At 36.2% G+C, this 20,172-nt stretch overlaps 1 protein-coding gene and 1 pseudogene across 3 annotated transcripts in view; both read right to left on the bottom strand.

Annotated features, from left to right (window-relative positions):
• LOC137241244 (uncharacterized) overlaps window positions 1-19,815 on the bottom strand; it is a 33,289-nt gene extending 13,474 nt beyond the window's left edge. For 2 of the 3 annotated variants that reach the window (XM_067768624.1, XM_067768626.1), the window contains exon 1: window positions 19,128-19,810. In XM_067768624.1, coding sequence (XP_067624725.1) covers window positions 19,128-19,278 — 151 coding nt within the window. In that variant the 5' untranslated portion in view covers window positions 19,279-19,810. Of the gene's footprint in view, window positions 1-19,127 lie in introns of all 3 variants that reach the window. The other variant, XM_067768625.1, reaches the window with a different exon arrangement.
• On the bottom strand, window positions 4,210-10,561 carry LOC137240181 (uncharacterized; annotated as a pseudogene).
• Window positions 19,816-20,172: the final 357 nt, after the last annotated feature.

The raw sequence follows: 20,172 nt of genomic DNA, 5'->3' as shown, positions 1-20,172 counted from the left end.
TCTAGAATACTTTTAATGCCATAAGTCCAACAAAAATTTACCAATCCTTCTTAAATTTGGTAGGGGAATAGATTCTATGACGGTAATTGTTTTCTGTGAAAATGGGCGAAATCGGTGGAAGCCACGCCCAGTTTTTATACACAGTCCACCGTCTGGCCTTCCTCTCGGCCGTTAACACAATAACTTGAGCAAAAACCGATATATCTTTACTAAACTTAGTCCACGTACTTATCTGAACTCACTTTATCTTGGTATAAAAAATGGCCGAAATCCGACCATAACCACGCCCACTTTATCGATATCGAAAATTACCAAAAATGAAAAAAATGCCATAATTCTATACCAAATACGAAAAAAGGGATGAAACATGGTAATTGGATTGGTTTATTGACGCAAAATATAACTTTGGAAAAAACTTTGTAAAATGGGTGTGACACCTACCATATTAAGTAGAAGAAAATGAAAAAGTTCTACAAGGTGAAATCAACAGCGTTTGGAATCTTGGCAGGAATACTGCTAGTGGTATTGCATATATAAATAAATTAGCAGTACCCGACAGATGATTCACCTGGTCCACATTTCGGTCGATATCGCGAAAACGCCTTCACATATACATCTAAGGGCCACTCGCTTTTAAAACCCTCATTAATACCTTTAATTTGATATCCATATCGTACAAACACATTCTAGAGTCACCCCTGGCCCACCCTAATGGCGATATCTCGAAAAGGCGTCCACCTATAGACCTAATGCCCACTCCCTCTTAAAATGCTCAGTAACACCTTTCGTTATTTACCCATATCGTACAAACATTCTAGAGTCACCCCTGGCCCACCCTAATGGCGATATATCAAAAAGGCGTCCACCTATAGACCTAATGCCCACTCCCTCTTAAAATGCTCAGTAACACCTTTCGTTTGATACCCATATCGTACAAACATTTTAGAGTCACCCCTGGCCCACCCTAATGGCGATATCTCGAAAAGGCGTCCACCTATATAGCTAATGCCCACTCCCTCCTAAAATGCTCAGTAACACCTTTCGATTGATACCCATATCGTACAAACATTCTAGAGTCACCCCTGGCCCACCCTAATGGCGATATCTCGAAAAGGTGTCCACCTATAGACCTAATGCCTACTCCCACTTAAAATGCTCAGTAACACCTTTCGTTTGATACCCATATCGTACAAACATTCTATAGTCACCCCTGGCCCACCCTAATGGCGATATCTCGAAAAGGCGTCCACCTATAGACCTAATGCCCACTCCCTCTTAAAATGCTCAGTAACACCTTTCGTTTGATACCCATATCGTACAAACATTCTAGAGTCACCCCTGGCCCACCCTAATGGCGATATCTCGAAAAGACGTCCACCTATGGACCTAATGCCCACTCCCTCTTAAAATGCTCAGTAACACCTTTCGTTTGATACCCATATCGTACAAACATTCTAGAGTCACCCCTGGTCCACCTTTATGGCGATATCTCGAAAAGGCTTCCATATATCAAAATCATCAGTATCGAAAACAAATTTGATTGAGCCATGTCCGTCCGTCCGTTCGTCTGTCCGTTAACACGATAACTTGAGTAAATTTTGAGGTATCTTGATGAAATTTGGTATTTAGATTCCTGGGCACTCATCTCAGATCGCTATTTAAAATTAACGATATCGGACTATAACCACGCCCACTCTTTCGATATCGAAAATTTCGAAAAACCGAAAAAATGCGATAATTCATTGCCAAAGGCGGTGAAAGCAATGAAACTTGGTAGATGGGTTGACGTTATGACGCAGAATATAAAATTAGTAAGATTTTGGACAATGGGCGTGGCACCGCCCACTTTTACAAGAAGGTAATTTAAAAGTTTTGCAGGCTGTAATTTGGCAGTCGTTGAAGATATCATGATGAAATTTGGCAGGAACGTTACTACTATTGCTATATATGTGCTAAATAAAAAAATTGGATGAAGAACACGCCGACTTTTTAAAAAAATTTTTTTTAAAATTCAAATTTTAACAAAAAATTTAATATCTTTACTGTATATAAGTAAATTAAGTCAAAATTCAACTCCAGTAATGATATGATGCAACAAAATACAAAAATAAAAGGAAATTTCAAAATGGGCGTGGCTCCGCCCATTTTCATTTAGTTTGTCTAGAATACTTTTAATGCCATAAGTCGAACAAAAATTTACCAATCCTTCTCAAATTTGGTAGGGGCATAGATTCTATGACGGTAACTGTTCTCTGTGAAAATGGGCGAAATCGGTGGAAGCCACGCCCAGTTTTTATACACAGTCCACCGTCTGTCCTTCCGCTCGGCCGTTTACACAATAACTTGAGCAAAAACCGATATATCTTTCCTAAACTTAGCCCACGTACTTATCTGAACTCACTTTATCTTGGTATAAAAAATGGCCGAAATCCGACCATAACCACGCCCACTTTATCGATATCGAAAATTACGAAAAATGAAAAAATGCCATAATTCTATACCAAATACGAAAAAAGGGATGAAACATGGTAACTGGATTGGTTTATTGACGCAAAATATAACTTTGGAAAAAACTTTGTAAAATGGGTGTGACACCTACCATATTAAGTAGAAGAAAATGAAAAAGTTCTACAAGGCGAAATCAACAGCCCTTGGAATCTTGGCAGGAATACTGTTAGTGGTATTGCATATATAAATAAATTAGCAGTACCCGACAGATGATTTTCTGGATCAACTGGTCCACATTTTGGTCGATATCGCGAGAACGCCTTCACATATACATCTAAGGGCCACTCACTTTTAAAACCCTCATTAATACCTTTAATTTGATATCCATATCGTACAAAGACATTCTAGAGTCACCCCTGGCCCACCCTAATGGCGATATCTCGAAAAGGCGTCCACCTATAGACCTAATGTCTACTCCCTCTTAAAATGCTCAGTAACACCTTTCGTTTGATACCCATATCGTACAAACATTCTAGAGTCACCCTTGGTCCACCTTTATGGCGATATCTCGAAAAGGCGTCCACCTATAGAACTAAGGTTACTCCCTTTTAAAATACTCATTACCATCTTTCATTTGATACCCATATCATACAAACACATTCTAGAGTCACCCCTGGCCCACCCTAATGGCCACATTTCGAAAAGGCGTCCACCTATAGACCTAATGCCCACTCCCTCTTAAAATGCTCAGTAACACTTTTCGTTTGATACCCATATCGTACAAACATTCTACAGTCACCCCTGGCCCACCCTAATGGCGATATCTCGAAAAGGCGTCCACCTATAGACCTAATGCCCACTGCCCCTTAAAATGCTCAGTAACACCTTTCATTTGATTCCCAAATCGTACAAACACATTCTAGAGACACCCCTGGTCCACCTTAATGGCGATATCTCGAAACGGCGTCCACCTATGGAACTAAGGTTCACTCCTTTTCAAAATACTCATTAACAGCTTTCATTTGATACCCATATCGTACAAACATATTCAAGAGTCACCCCTGGTCCACCTTTATGGCGATTTCTCGAAAAGGCGTTCACCTATAGAACTAAAGCCCATTCCGTTTTAAAATACTCATTACCACCTTTCATTTGATACCCATATCGTACAAACACATTCTAGAGTCACCCCTGGTCCACCTTAATGGCGATATCTCGAAAAGGCGTCCACCGATAGTCCTAAGGCCCACTCCCTCTTAAAATGCTCAGTAACACCTTTCATTTGATACCCATATCGTACAAACAAATTCTAGAGTCAGCCCTGGTGCACCTTTATGGCAATATCCCTAAATGGCGTCCATCCATAGAACTATGGCCTACTCTCTCTTAAAATACTCTTTAATACCTTCCATTTGATACACATGTCACAACCACATTCCAGGGTTACCCTAGGCTCATTTTCCTACATGGTGATTTTCCTTATTTTGTCTCCATAGCTCTCAACTGAGTATGTAATGTTCGGTTACACCCGAACTTAGCCTTCCTTACTTGTTTTAAAATGTGACACTCCTCACTCATGCTTGTTTTTATGAAGGAGGGGAAAAAGGGGAAGAATTTAATTCCGTATTCAAAAAGGTAATAAAATTTTACAAAAATTTATGGATAGAAGTTACTAATATTGTTTTAAAATAGCATAGGTCAGATATTAGACGAAGGTAATAAATTTAATGCCCGGTTTTTCAGTGCGAGTTTAAACTCCAGTTAGAGTTGATTAGAGTTTAACTCTGCCACTTCGGCCGCTTAAGCAGAGATGAGCCGCAAAACTTTATGTTATTGAACAAAGCAGCCAGGTTAAACTCTAGTCAACTTTAACTGGAGTTTAAATTCGCATTGAAAACCCTGTCTAAGCATGTTATTTGCAAAACTAGCCCGGAGGCACAGTGTTGAATTACCTATAAACGGTTTGCAACGTTCAACTCGCCTTTGTCGCTGCGTCTTTATGCGCTTAATATTAGCAATACCAAGTAAAATAAAAGACAGAGTTGAAGTCAAAGTTTCTCGAGAAAAACCACCTTTAATACCTTCTCTACAAACTCTAAGTTCAAATAGCTTAAATGATCGCCACCTGCCGCTCCACGCCCTATGCCTAGCATTCCATCCATATACATTTCACTGTCAGAACTGCCAAATTAGCTATCATCCTCATCGCCCATGCCAACGAGATTGCTCAACATACCACCCTTTGAAACACCAGCGGCATCCACTACGCTTTCGTTAGCAGCATCGCGTTCTGCTTGTGCACCCATTGTCGGTCGCCGCGTCCGACCTGTTAATGGCCGTCCACTAAGTGAAGTCGTTGTGCCTGGTCGTTTATTAGGCTTACGCCTTCGCGCAACCTCTTCCATAAAACCACCATACGATCTTCTATTTTTTAACATTAAATCCTCACCACGGTGTATGTACGGAATCTCAGCATCGCAACCAAAATTTCCATGTCTTAACACACCGCTATCATCACCACCATCATCATCTTCTATGAAACCTTCCGGTATGAAGGGCATCGACGACTCCTGTGGCTTTTGTAGTAGTGACGATGTCATAGGTATGCTGCAATTCATACGCGCTTCACATTTCACCGTCAGTGCATCGCGACAATGCAGGCATTTGAAATATTGTTGAAATAACTCTTAAAGCTCCTTCTCGCATTCGAATCCTTGCATGTGTGTGGGACGTATTTTCTGCAGCGCTTCTCGCCGCTGTTGGATACGTTCAAGTTCGGCTCCCTTGCGTTACAATTTCGAGGTGAGCGCATTCATTTCAACGCGCGCGTTTTGTAATTGTGCGCGACCCGATTGTAGTTTGACTTGCGCCGATGCAATAGCATTCTTGAGTGCGCGCTCTACAAACGACAATTCCATAGGAGGATTGACTTGTGCCAATCTCGATATAACATTTCTTTGGCAAGCAGCTCTCGTAGCGATACACCGTGCTGTGTCAAATCTGCTGGGAGTTCACGTGCGCGCCGCAGGTCATCCATCTTATCACCGATGTCCATTTGATTGAGACTGCAATAGTTATCTTCGTCATCTATATTGTCAATCCCACCTGCAAAAGAACCTCACAGTTAAAACTATTAAAAAAATTTTTTTTTTTTTTTTTGGGTTTAAAATAGATGGCAAAGAGCAGTGCTCCAACACAGCCAGGTTATCCCTCCTTTTTCGTGATAAATCTCCTAGCACTTCTTGTAGTGCTTGATGTTCTTTCAGTATGTATCGTATGATTAAGCCAATTCGGATGTGTTGTCAACTTGCTTGACATGCCAGTGATCAAACCAATATTGACATGTGCTTTTGCGTGTGTTCTTTTTTACTTAAACGAATATTTAGCGCGGTGGACGGTATAAAACCGCACCAAATCAAAATACAATTTAAAAGCTTAAAAATTAGCTTCAATTTTAATTAAAAAATCTGATAGTTGTGTTATTTTGCTGATATCCATGTTGTGAAATATTTCCTTAAAATTATGATTATTATTAGAAATTTCAAAATCCTCTCTAGCGTTGTTGTGCATGTGGCATTCAAAAACTTTGTGAAAAAAATTGTCTGTTTGGCCACAAATGTATGTATTATTATTGCGAATTTTAATTTTATGTAGATAGGCAGCATCATAGGTGTAACCTACAATGATTCTGTTAAGTATTTTAATTTGTCGAGCAGATAGAGTGCATTTTTTGAACCATGGCTTGACATGAGTATGAGTATAAATGTAGTCTAAAGTGGTAGGTTTATTGTTGGAGAAGTTCTTGAATTCTAAGAACCAATCTCCGAAAATTTGGTTTTTAATGTGTCTTAACGCTTCATCAATAGTCAACTTGACGTCAACAACATTTTCACACAATGTAGCTTCTTTCGCTAAATGGTCCACGTGCTCATTACCTGTGATTCCAGAATGACCTGGAGTCCAGATGATAACCACTTCCTCAAAATTTCCGTTGCTAATGATGTTGTGTATGTCCACAACACATGAGTTTATGGTACTTTTTTGTTCAAGAAGACAGCACGAAGACATGCTATCCGTGAAGATTGTAATTTTGTTGTAGTTAAGGTTAGCAGCTATATCTAGGGCGTGTTTAATGGCATGAAGTTCGGCAAATGTGGAAGAAGTTTTGAAATTGATTTTAAACATGTAGTCATTTTTGTTAGAGAAATTGTAAATGCCGCACCCAGTACCGTTGTCATTTACAGACGCATCTGTAAAGAAGAGTTTATGGTTGTCGTGTATATATTTATTAAGCATATGTGTGTATATAGCTTTAATGGCTTCTGTAGGTATGTTATTTTTTTATCATATAGTGAGTCCTTGATGATGCGCAAATTGGGCGAGTGGACATAGCTATTCACTTCACACAATCTGTCATACACCTCTTTGAACTCAGAGAATATTTTTCCATAACTAGTATTAATATTAGAATATTTGTATAGTAAATCTTTGAATGATTCATCATGACATAGAACTTTTGTAACTTCTTTGGCAGTTAACCACTTAGCTCCACTTTCTGGGGGTAGCTCATTAGCTAACGCATAAATTAGTGGAATAGGTGTAGACGGAGTCAAGCCAAGACATCGTCTTAAAAAGTTATTCTGATAAACTTGTATTTTTGAATTTGTTGTTTTTGGACAGTTGTATGTTGAAGTTCTACAGTACTCAATTTTAGATCTTACAATTGATCTATAAAATTTGAGGGCAACTTGGGGGTGTAATCCAGCCTTGATGGTGGTAAGACATTTAAATAGATTGACATTTTTGTGGGATGCTTTGATTACATTATTGTAATGCTCACTGACCGTCAGAGACGAGTTAATTGTTCTGCCTAGAAAACGAAGAGCCCTGACTTCTTGTATTAGGTTACCTTGAGTAAGAATTTGAATGTTTAAATTATTTGATCTAGAAAGATACAGAATTTTAGTTTTATCTGCATTAAAAGAAAGGTTGATATCCTGACATTTGCTAGAAAAATCATCAATTTTTTGTTGTAAATTTAACGTTGCATTTACTAAACATTTATCATAAGACATAATAAGAAAATCATCAGCATATTGAAAGATTTTTGTTTTGTTATCTTCAATGCTTTCCTGTAGGCAAACGAGTTGTTAGGCAAAGCCAAGTTTACAGATTCGCAGTTGGTGATGCGTTCTTTAATAACTAAATTTATGCATTTTAAAAAAACAGGGATCAGAGCAATTGGTCTAAAATTTCTGAAATCTTCTAAACTTTTGTCCTTTTTAGGGATTGGTACCATTTTAATATCACGCCACCTCTCAGGAATTTCATTGTTTAAAAAGCAATTATTTAAAGCTGACCGTATGTTATTCAGGGAAAGACCAGGAAGAGCTTTAAGCATTTTATATGTGATTTTGTCAACACCACCAGCAGAATTGTTGCTCTTCTTTTTAATAGTATCATGTAGTTCTTCAAATGTGATCTCAAGATCATTGTTATTGTTAATTTGTCTATTAAGGCTCCATTGTGCCTCGTTGCTAGGTACTTCGTTTTTAATCAATTCAAGAAATTTTTGGTCGTTGTCATTGGACCACATACCACGTCCATTATGTTTGAAGTCACCTCTTAACGCTTTTACAAATTTCCATGCTTGTTTACTGGAGGGTTCTTCATTTAACAATGCAATTCTATCTTCAAAGTTTTTCCTTTTGGCATTTTTAATTTTCTTTTTCCAGTTTTTCTTAATGTTAATAAGTTCTTCAAAGTTTTCAGGTGATGGGGTGATCCTACATTTGTGGTAAGCAATTCTAAGAAATCTAAAGTTTTTGGATAAGTCATCATTCCACCATGATTTTGGCTGCCTATTATGACTGATAGCATGAGTAGCTGAGTTAATTTCATCATCTATTCTTAGGTGTATCTCATTTATATCTGGTTCAAATTCTAAATTTTGGAGATTATTTAGGAGTTTTTTTTGAGAAAGAAATTTACTAGTTAAAGGGATTTCAACATTTACCGACTCTATGATAATCGGAAAATGATGACTGCCACCCAACCTACAAGGGTCAACTTTCCATTTAAAAGATAAGGAAGAGTTTGTAAACGATAGATCCAAAACAGATCCTTCATTTGAATTCAGCTCTCTTTTATATGTGATGGAGCCGTCATTGAGAGGCCTGAGATTGTGATTTTGGATTATTCTCACAAGATTATTCCCTCTGCTTGAATTAAGCCGATCTCCCCATGCCCTTGCTCTGGCGTTAAAATCACCCAACAACAAGACATTGTTGCAGTTTTCTAGAAAAGAAAGAATACGCTCTATTTCATCATTGAAGCTACCAACGGGTAAGTTGGGTGGGAAATATGTGGCGCAAACAGTTAGATTAGGACGAATATTTGTTGTACGTATGATTAATACATCATAGTTGGAAAAAAAGGATACTTTTTGAAATTTGATATTTTTTTTAAAGCAATGGCTACACCGTCGTAGCCATCATCACGGTTTTTTTCTACAATGTTGAAATTTATGATGTTTCTATGTTGTTGTTCACGTGAAGTAAAAACTTCACTGAAACAAGCTATATCAAAATTATAATTGTTTAGATAAAACTCTATATAGTTACAGTTGGATTTTAAAGATTGACAATTGAATTGGAGCACCTTCATACTGATGCTAAGGGGGGTTGAGGGCTGTTCTCGTTAATAAGCCTGACGTCATCTTCGATCAACGTCGTCTGATATTGTTGTTTGATTGCGCTAATACGGTCTTGAATCGACCGTATTTGTGAATTGGAAATGTTGTTGGAAAAAACTTTGAAAAGTTCAGATACAATTTTTTCTAATTCTGAAACTTTGTTTTTAAGATATGCTGGGGAATCCAGCACAGAATTGGACTGATGACTTTTTCTAACGTATGATGGTGTGTTATTAGGGACAGAACGAGCATCATCCCTAATTGCTCTTTTGGCAACATTGTTATATCTTACCTTACGGATTTTGCTGTTCACTTCTTTAATTCTATCTCTGCTATTATCGGTCTCACTAGGGAGAGCAGGGAACTCATCATCATCACACTGCAAAATACTAAAACGGTTATCGTTATTGAAATACGTGTCCAGGACTTCTCTCCTGGAGAGTTTGCGGACTGCCTTAACAAAGTTAATTTCTTTTTCCCAGATACGGCATTTGTTTTTGGCCTCTGCCGAATGATCAGCATCACCACAAAGCATTGATTACATTGGGAGTCATTACAGTCTTGTCTACCACATTTTAGACAGCGTTTTCTTGATTTACACGAAAATTGTGTATGTCCAAGTCTTCCACAATTTTTGCATTGCCTTAAGGGCGGGATAAAGAATTCCACCTTTAAGAACGTGTATTCAAACGTAAGTGATTTTGGAATATCTTTTCCAAGGAAACCAATTTTTATGGACGTAGTGGGTTCGAAATTGCCATTGTCTTAATTTTTTTTTGAGAAGCGCATTACTGAATTTATGGGAATAGCAGAGATAGCATTTTCTTTAATGTAATTTTCAGAAAATTCTAATATGATGCCCCTAATAACTCCAAAGGACTCAAGAGCAGTACGTGGGATAAAGCATTTTAGTCCCTTTTCCTTAACTTTTTCGTTTAAGACAAAATTGTTTGCAGAAGCCAAATTTTTAAAAGTTATCTTAAAAAGAGTCCTACCTACTAGCTGAATTAGCTCAATGTCGTTAACTTTGAAATTTTTAATTAGTTTGTGCAAAGCCAAACCATTCTTGATTCTTTCATTTTTTAGTTGATCACATGAGGAAGAATCAACTAAAACGAAAAAAATGCCTTTAAAATTAGCTGGATACAAAATGGTGTTTTCGGCTGTACCTGAAGCCTTGGAAATATTAGGGTCTGTGTTTGTATTGGTACTTGTGAGTGTATGCGAATTTGAAGCGTTGTCATGTCTATTGGTATTTGTATCATTGTAATCAGCCATATTGGCATTGTTATGTTCAGCCATATTGGCGTTGTTTTCAGCCATTTTGTTTGGCGAGCTGGAATTTTCATGTAAAAGTAGAGTTGAACAAGCACCTGGTGCGTCCATGTCCATGTCTGCGCCGTATGCATCAACATTCATATTAGAAACATTAAAACCGTCACTTTTTATTTTTTTTGAAACTCCCGTGTTTAAATTAAAATTCGCATTTTTTAACGCATTCATTATTTTTGTCTCATTTTCACGTTTCATCCTCATGCCTTTGGCAAGGGTGACGTTAGAGAGAATTTCAAATGATGCCTCACTAGCCGTTGGCGTCGTCGACCCAGGAGTCGAGGACGCCATAGCGGCCTTAGTTTTTTTGGCCGCTGCAGGCAGTCTCAAGAGTAACACGCACTACTTGTATGCAAAAAAAAAAAGAAATATCGAACACTAAAAATCAGCAAAATACTCACTCAGATTGTTGAAAGATTTGGTAAAAAATAGCAGTTGTTGTTAATTTTATTATGAAATCGCAAAATTTATTTAAAACCACTAAAGAAGTTTCGACAAATGGCACTTCTGTTATATGAACTTGTACAAATCAGAAAGATCACCAATTGAAAGATCACGTCCACACACGCTGAGAATTGCCGCGAGGCTATTAAAAAATTGAATTTTAGTTTGTGACTTACCGCAGATTTGCAGAAAAATATTTTATTTTTTAACGGATGAGAACAAAATAAACTATCAAAAGTACGTAAGTGTACCCAACTTGTACTTTTTTCCTAAAAGTAAAACTTTAAATACGTTTTTAAAATGTTTGTTCAATATTCTGAAGAGTTTAAAAAGAAGTAATACCTGAAGTTTTTAGGAGCAATGTGGGAGTTTGGGACGTGAAAAGTACAGGGTGACAATGAGCTACATGGGTAACCTTGTATAATTAAACCATGATGTTAAGCCATGTTATCAATATCTGGAGACAGATTAAACACTAATATACTATAAGGCCGCGACCATTGTGGATAAGTACAAGTGTGTTGACTTCTTTCTGACAGGCACTCAATTAAGTTAAGGGCCCATTACTGATACTTAGCATAGACTTGACTTGGCTTGAGAACTGTCACTTACAGTTATGTTAAATGAACATTGCATGTTACTGATTACTCAAAACTTAGCAACACTTAACTTGACTTAAGCCCCCATTACTGATGCTTAGCATAGACTTGATTTGACTTGGTGTAAATTTGGCAACTTAGCCACGATTATACTCCACTTGGCGCATAAAATCTGGCATCATAATCAGCGTTGAAATTTATTTTTAAATAAATGTCAATTTGTATGACAAAATGTCAAAATGAAATGGAAACAAACAAATGGCATCTCAAAATGTAAACGTCACTTAGAACTTACATAGAAAATCAAAATTCAACAGACTTCTAAGTCAAGTTAAGTTTTGAGTAATCAGTAACATGCAATGTTCATTTAACAGAACTGTAAGTGACAGTTCGCAAGCCAAGTCAAGTCTATGATAAGCATCAGTAATGGAGCCTTTAGAAGTCTGTTGAGTTTTGATTTTCTATGTAAGTTCTAAGTGATGTTTACATTTTGAGATGCCATTTGGTTGTTTCCATTTCATTTTGACATTTTGTCATACAAATTGACATTTATTGATTATGATGCCAGATTGCATGCGCTAAGTGGAGTATAATCGTGGCTAAGTTGTCAAGTCAAGTCTATGCTAAGTATTAGTAATGGGTTTAAAAGGCGCCCAAAAGAATGATTTTAGCTTTTATTATCTGTCATTTACTTCTATTTAAGTTTTTATTGACAAAATAAAAAGGACGCCACTCACTGTCGCTTCCCAAAAATAGAATTAGGTTTAATCTGACTATAACAGCTTTCGTGATTGATTGTCGTGCTGCTCTATCGCTCATAAGACCATGTGTAAAAATAATATGACAGATGTGGCGGCTACACCGCCGTTGTGAATGTAACCAGCCCTAGTGTTGCTCCTGTTCCACAGCATTTTTATTTTATATCATGGCGAAAATTGTTCAGTTCAGAGTTATTGATTTTCATTAAAAATATTATATTTTGCATAAGGTTACTCCTCTAAATTTAAAAACATGTTACACGTGTGGCGCTTTATATTTTGTTAAGTTTCTCTAGACTTTTTTGACTCTAATTTTAATAAATTTTGCTTTCCGTATGTTTCCGCATTGTTGGAGGATACAAATCTTCTATAATTTATATTTCCGCGGAAATATATGTAACTATATTATCTGTAAATATTACAAAGTTTTTTTTTTATTTATTACAAAGTTTTATTAAACTATCAAATGCAACTCAGCTTAGAGTAGTCCTACGTACCAAAAATGCAACTCTAGACCTGAGATTTGCATCAGGGGAGCAAGGCTGTTTGTAGTTTTGACGTTTATATCTTATTCTTCAGAATAATTATTCCTTTGGTTGCAGCCTCAGCGAAATGCAATACTTTTTTGTTAGTCCGGAATAGGGAATAAAAAATTGTAGTCATTATTCCTTTTTGCATTCCGGCCTAATTATAATTTTTTTTTGTTTCTCGTTTTTTTATTCCAAGGATTGCATTCATCGGGCTGCAATACTGGGAGGAATGCATTCCGCAATCCTTTAAATTTAAAAAAATACTAAATTTCATTCATATGTTTTTTTTTTAATAAAGCACCTTTTTTTAAATATCTTAACTGCTTATAAGCTGTTGTAATTTGTTGAGAAATACTTGAAACTTATATACTTGCTTTTTTTTTACATCATCAAATAGTCGCTTAATAATCAGGCTATCCAATCCTGGATTGGTGTTTACTCAATAGGTAGCAATGCGGGCGCGGTGCATCGCTTTCGTGACCCTAGCAGGGTCAATAAAAACTGTACCGCGGGGAGGTCAAGGCAGTAGTATCCTGATACAATGCTTCGTATGATGCTTGTATTCAGGTCTTGTCTCCTGCCTCGAGGATTCGGAGGAATCGCGGGGACTGTGGTTTGATATTGCATTTTGGATTGCTTCTTAATGCGACGAGTTCACTTTCGGGGAAGTTGACAATAAAGCATTCTCTTCGGAGTGGTGTCGTCACTTCAGCCCTCGAATCAGACAATAAAGCATTCTCTTCAAAGTAATGTGCTCTTCTTCGTTGGAAAGTTTTCATAAAGTTTTCCCTTGGTCAGCCTACATGGGTAAACTGCCTTATTACTTATTCTAACCTAAGCATAAATATTTCAAAGATTCTTCTGCAGAAGGTCAAAGAAAATGTTGATCATATCCCTAAATTGTAATCCAGGAGTGTATGTACATGTTGAGTAATACATACATATTTGACTAAATGTTGGCAGATGCCTATCGTTTGTGGATGACAGTTGATAATTGTAAGAGTGGACTTGTGCTCACTCTTCTTATTAAAATGTTTGAAACTGTGTTAGGCTATGCTGAACGATGGCATCGGATCTGGTGAATGCAAATAGTAGCTGTGTTTAATTAAGATGTATATTTTATAGATGATGTCGAAGTAGTTATTCTAAAGTGACCGGATATTTCAATTAATTAACATCCCTTAATTTTTTTTTTTAATACTTGTATTAAAATTGTGGAACTTCTGAGGAGCCAAACATTTGAACATCATGCAGCGAATTATTTGTGCTTGGAATTTAATAGTAATGGAACTCAAGGTGGAGTTGCCTTGCGACCGTATGGCATTATCCTTAAAATGGCGGGAGTTTCGGTGGGCTCCATATCATACCAAAGTAAGATCTTGTGTTTGTACATCAAATAAGCTAATTTGGTACAGTGATTCGGCTACGGAGCGTTTAGGTTGGGAACATGGAGACACTGATCATGCATTAGATCCGTGTTTTGACATCGTGCCTTCGAGGCAGGTACTCACGTTAAAATCATATTGAATAGTACCAACAACTACAGTTGAATGCACTTTTTATGAGATTTTCTAATTTTAGCTTTGCTTCTTATAATAGTAAAAAAGAAAACGTAAAATAAACCATGTAACGAAACCGGCAAATAAAGAGTTTAAGATTTTACGGAATTTAACTGTTGATATAAGTTTAAACGGCCAAACTGGCAACGTAAAGTTAATATCTTTTAACTGTAGTTTAAATTCGCACTGAAAAACTAGGCATTGTAATCGTTTATGTCGATTAGATATAGTTTCAACATTATCTGCCATGGCTCTATATCACAGTCAAAAAAAAATTAATAAGGAAATATTCACCTATTCATTCCAAAAAGAAAAAAATGTATTCTTGGTTTCATAAAGCTGCCCACAGGTACGATTACAAAACTTTCCAAAATTTATACAGTATGTTTCCTGTTCCATTTCTGATACTGCACCTATAAACTTCATACTTACGAAAATCGTTAAGAAAAATTTAACACAGCATACAAGTTATAAATAGGTTTTTTTGATTTTTTTTAAACCAACTTACTTCACTTGAAAATTTTCCTTTTGTATTTTACGACTTATAACACTCGAATTTTTTTTTTTATTTTTTAACACTCGAATGAAAATAACTTCGCAACATCTCACAATAACTCGCCCGATTTGATTTCTTTTTGTTGGTGGACATATACACGAAGGCTACATATAATAAATGGTACGAAATACATCTGTATTTTCAAATTAACGGACTCTGAAAACGAGTGCCCTCAGGCACTTTTATGCATTAGAGGGTTAACTATAAAGTACATACAACCACTTTTTTTCTTCAACTTTATTAATCATATATGTAGTACGGTCAATTTAGACAATTCAAAAAGCAAAAATTACGACAAAGTAAAATATTGGTGAAGACCATTCATTAGTTAGCCAAAAGAATAAAAATTTGGGATTCCACATCAATCCCATCTGCGCTAAAAAAATACTATATATCCCGACCCCGATTTCGGAGGGGCTCCTTTCGAATATTCATTGATATCTTTTGAACAAGTTAAAGTTTTTATTTTCCGTAGTTTAACCAAAGAGAATAAATATAATAAGAGACGTCACTCGTTATTTGTAGCCATTTGCCCGATGTTTTCTATGAGGTAGTCGCTGGTTTTTTTTACGCGAGATGTGCATAAAATGTCTTCTATACATTTTCGTGGGGTATTTGTGTTTATTTTTTTATTTAATTAATTAATTCTCTTTCCAAAAATCACTTTTGCATAAAGTGCCTACACCGCATGGACAAATGGGAGACAATTAGGGTTGCCAGATTTTTATTTTGGGTTCCCGGGACAAACCTCAAATTTGAGACAAATTCCCGGGATTTTTAAAAATTTCCCGGGACATTTGGAAAATAAGAAACACCTATATATTTGTATGGGTTGCTCTCTCGCGAAATAATTTTTAGGTAGCATTAAACTTTAAACTCATTTATTCATAACAAATATTTTTATGAAACAGGCTAACAATTAATACGTTTACTGTGTTTAATGCGAATTCAATATTCTATGGATTCATTTTCCAAACGTTATTTTAAAACACAACACCTGCCTTGCAAAATGAATATTTAGGTGTGCGAAATGTCAAACATTAACAATATTCAGAACCACAGTAGGGATAAATTTTTCTTCTTTACAGAGTTGCATGCAATATGCTAATGAGCTGAATAAATCGAAGCCGCAAATATGGCCATGTTTCGTAGCAGATTATAATTTATTAATTTTGATATTGTGAAAATGCCGGGACATAGCATTTCCCGGCAGGACACTTTAAAATTTGTGAAAAATACGGGATGTCCCGGCAAATAAGAGACATTTGGCAACGCTAGAGACAATTCAAAAATATCCCTCATAGAAAACATTCGGCTTAAATTTTTTTGATTTTCAGCGAGTTACTCGCCACTCGTAGCAGACTGGTGGGTCTTATTATATTTATCTTGTTTGGTTTAACACCTCTTTCGATATTTTTGGACTTGTATTAGTATTCGACCCCTGTTGTAGACTTTTACCCAAATTTTTATTCTTTATGGTCAAATTTTGCCCCGGTGAAATTTTTGTTATTTATCACTATTTTTATGTGTAAGGTCCGGGTTTTCAGTGCGAGTTTAAACTCTACCTAATATCCTGGTTTCATCAACCGCTGAGAATATAGCTGAATGCGCCGCCATATTGAACACCCTGTTATGCGGCAGCTACCCACCGACGTGTGCCGTACGTAAGGACGGACGTTTGTCGTACGAAGCACGTTTGACCGAACTCTGAAGCCCGTAGGAATCAATGTGTGCGTCTGTGTACATGTACATAACATATTTTTGTGTGTGTATTGTTTACAGATAAGCACTGTTGCCATTGACCATTTTGCATGTATGCTTATGGAAACATCAACTTTTTCCAATTTAATTTTTGACATTGTAAAAGGCCGGAATACATATTAAATAAGTATAAATAGATTAAATATTTATAATCAGCACTTTTACATAATTATTTCGAATTATTTTCACAACTATTCAAACTTTAATTAGGTGTTTTTGCATAAAACTGCAAACGGTCAAAAATTAGCGCACAAAAGTTTACTAGGCAACTCTGTCTAGTGAGAGAGCGATCAGCAGACACGTTCTTACGGAAGAAATCAAAAAAAAAAATCAAAATCAAAAACAATTTTGATTTTTTCCGTAAGAACGTGTCAGCTGATCGCTCTCTCACTAGACAGAGTTGCCTAGTAAACTTTTGTGCGCTAATTTTTGACCTTTTGCAATTTTATGCAAAAACGCCTAATTAAAGTTTGAAAAATTGTGGAAATAATTCGAAATAATTATGTAAAAGTGCTGATTATAAATATTTAATCTATTTATACTTATTTAATATGTATTCCGGCCTTTTACAATATCAAAAATTAAATTGGAAAAAGTTGATGTTTCCATAAGCATACATGCAAAATGGTCAGTGGCAACAGTGCTTATCTGTAAACAATACACACACAAATATGTTATGTACATGTACACGGACGCACACATTGATTCCTACGGGCTTGAGAGTTCGGTCAAACGTGCTTCGTACGACAAACGTGCTTACGTACGGCACACGTCGGTGGGTAACTGCCGCATTATGCGGCAGTTACTCACGAACGTACGTACCAAAAACGTGTCAGCTGACACGACCTATCTTATGAGTGTGCAATGTAAACGAAAACTCACCGACGTGCAACGCCCGTACGTACGTAGTCCGGAACGTAGAAATCAAAACATTTTTGATTTTTTCCGTAAGAACGTGTCAGCTGATCGCTCTCTCACTAGACAGAGTTGCCTAGTAAACTTTTGTGCGCTAATTTTTGACCGTTTGCAATTTTATTCAAAAACACCTAAATAAAGTTTGAAAAATTGTGAAAATAATTCGAAATAATTATGTAAAAGTCCTGATTATAAATATGTATTCTATTTATACTTATTTAATATGTATTCCGGCCTTTTACAATATCAAAAATTAAATTGGAAAAAGTTGATGTATCCATAAGCATGCATGCAAACTGGCCAATGGCAACAGTGCTTTGTTGTAAACAATACACACACAAATATGTTATGTACATGTACACAGACGCACACATTGATTCCTACGGGCTTGAAAGTTCGGTCAAACGGGCTTCGTACGACAAACGTCCGTACGTGCGGCACACGTCGGTGGGTAACTGCCGCATTAGTCAGTTCGACGGATGACTTGTTTTATAAGCACTGGTAAATGTCTGCATACCAGTGCACGGAATTTTAAAAAGAGAATGTTGGTAGACGAAAAATTAAAATAGTGGTAGAAGTTGGTAGATTTTGTTTCAAGAAAACAATATCTACAGTTTATATTTGTACAAAACAATTCATAATTTATTTTAAAACAAATAAAGCACATTTCACGGAAATAACACTTTAAAAAAACATGTAAACAAAACAAAATATCTACATGTAAATTTGTATATATATCGCTTATGCCTATATGATACTTGCTTTTTTCCTGTATTTCGAGCTTGAAATATTAACGAAAATTTACCGAAACGTCTATAATTACAACAGCAATTTTCCAATGTACCAAAAATACTGCCAAAGAATAATGACTTCGGCATGTTATCGTTTACTTAAACCTTTTTTTTTATTTTCGTTCAAAATTATTCACAAAAAACTGATGAAAATAGCGCAGGAAAATATTTGCGTGCTTAATAATAAATTTTTCCGGTCAGCTTATTTATAGAATTATTATGGAATTAAATTTTGGTTAGGCTTTTTGACCAATGTATATTAGATGCAAAATAAAAACTTTATTTCATCTTTCTACCCGACGTTTCGCTGGTCTCTCTAGCTTCTTCAGCGGGGCATCTGTTTATTTAAGAAAAAACAACAAAAAACATTAAAACACGGGGTAAAAAACAGAAATGAGTGTTCATTTATTTCATAAACAAATTTATTTCTTGTTTGAATTTGTGCACTAATTTTTCAAAATTTTGATTAGTGTCATCTCTTAATATTATTTGGGTGTGCCCGGCAATTAAAAACGTTTACCTTATGATCGCAATATTTGGTTTCAATGCGAATATATTGAAATGGTTTGGTATGATTGGTAGATTTTTGGGCTTTGGTGGTAGAAAGTGAAAATGGGCTAAAAAGTTGGTAGATGTACCTATAAAGTGAAGTCCGTGCACTGCTGCATACGCTTGGGTATATGTACGTAAATACATACATACATATTCACATACAAATGAAACACAATAAATAAACTTACCGTCAGAATTCATTTTAACAGCTATTTCCATCCAAAGTTGCTCTACCACCGGTCTATTTTTATATTGAGCATCATTTAAATCATAAATGGGTTTACGTGCCTTTATTAAAGTCAATAATTGTTTCGGATCCAAGTCCTCCATTGCGATCATGATTAATTTTATATAAAATTAAATGTTAAGCCGAAGCAAACAAACGCTCTGCCTTGATACTGTTGTGTACCTACGAAAAACAACTGGAAACGAAACACAAGGTTTTGCTTTGCTTTGTTTGCTTGTTTGCATCACTGCTGGCTATGGCCGAAAATCAGCCGATAGGTATTTTTTTTATGATTTGACGTTTCTACTCTTCAGGCAGTGCGATTTCGACAGAAAAATCAGAAAAAAAAACAAAAAAGGGGAATTGTGTGTTTGTTTATATGTCTATCGCTCCGCTGTCATCTATGGGTACGCCGTGGTGTGCACATGCGCGATTATGCTCATGACAAAAGTGGCATAATACATACAAATTCACTTCTAACATACTTATTTTTGTACTGCTTTGGGTTTTAAGAGCCGTATGCAGTTTTTAAGAAAACTAAAAAATTCTTATAATATGATACACAGAAAATGCTTACGAAATATTTCGTCTGTCGAATTTTCTTTCGCACTATTTTCCAATGATTCTAAGGAATAATTTCACCCCTCAACATAGTGTACCTATACCAAGTGTGTCAACTAAGCGATAAACGTCAAAACTACAAACAGCCTCGCTCACCTGATGCAAATCTCAGGTCTAGAGTCGCATTTTTGGTCTCAACGACAACATTTTCGACTACCAATCGTATCGACTTTTTCAATTTTTCAATCATTCGGCGCACTCGGTAATGGTATCCATTTTGAATTCGCTGTCATTCCGAATCCAGCGAGTGCCTGTCAGAATGCTTGACAGATAAGTCAACACACTTGTACTTGTACACTATGCCCCTCAACTCTGGTTTTGCCAAGAAGTAATTGATTGTGCATTTTTCCTAGAGAAAAAGTGACATTTTAGGCATAGTGTACAAT

Source organism: Eurosta solidaginis, chromosome 2 (genome assembly GCF_040869045.1).
Source record: "Eurosta solidaginis isolate ZX-2024a chromosome 2, ASM4086904v1, whole genome shotgun sequence".
Taxonomy (NCBI): domain Eukaryota; kingdom Metazoa; phylum Arthropoda; class Insecta; order Diptera; family Tephritidae; genus Eurosta; species Eurosta solidaginis.
The sequence above is the reverse complement of the archived record's forward strand: the minus strand, read 5'-3'. Positions and strand labels throughout refer to the sequence as shown.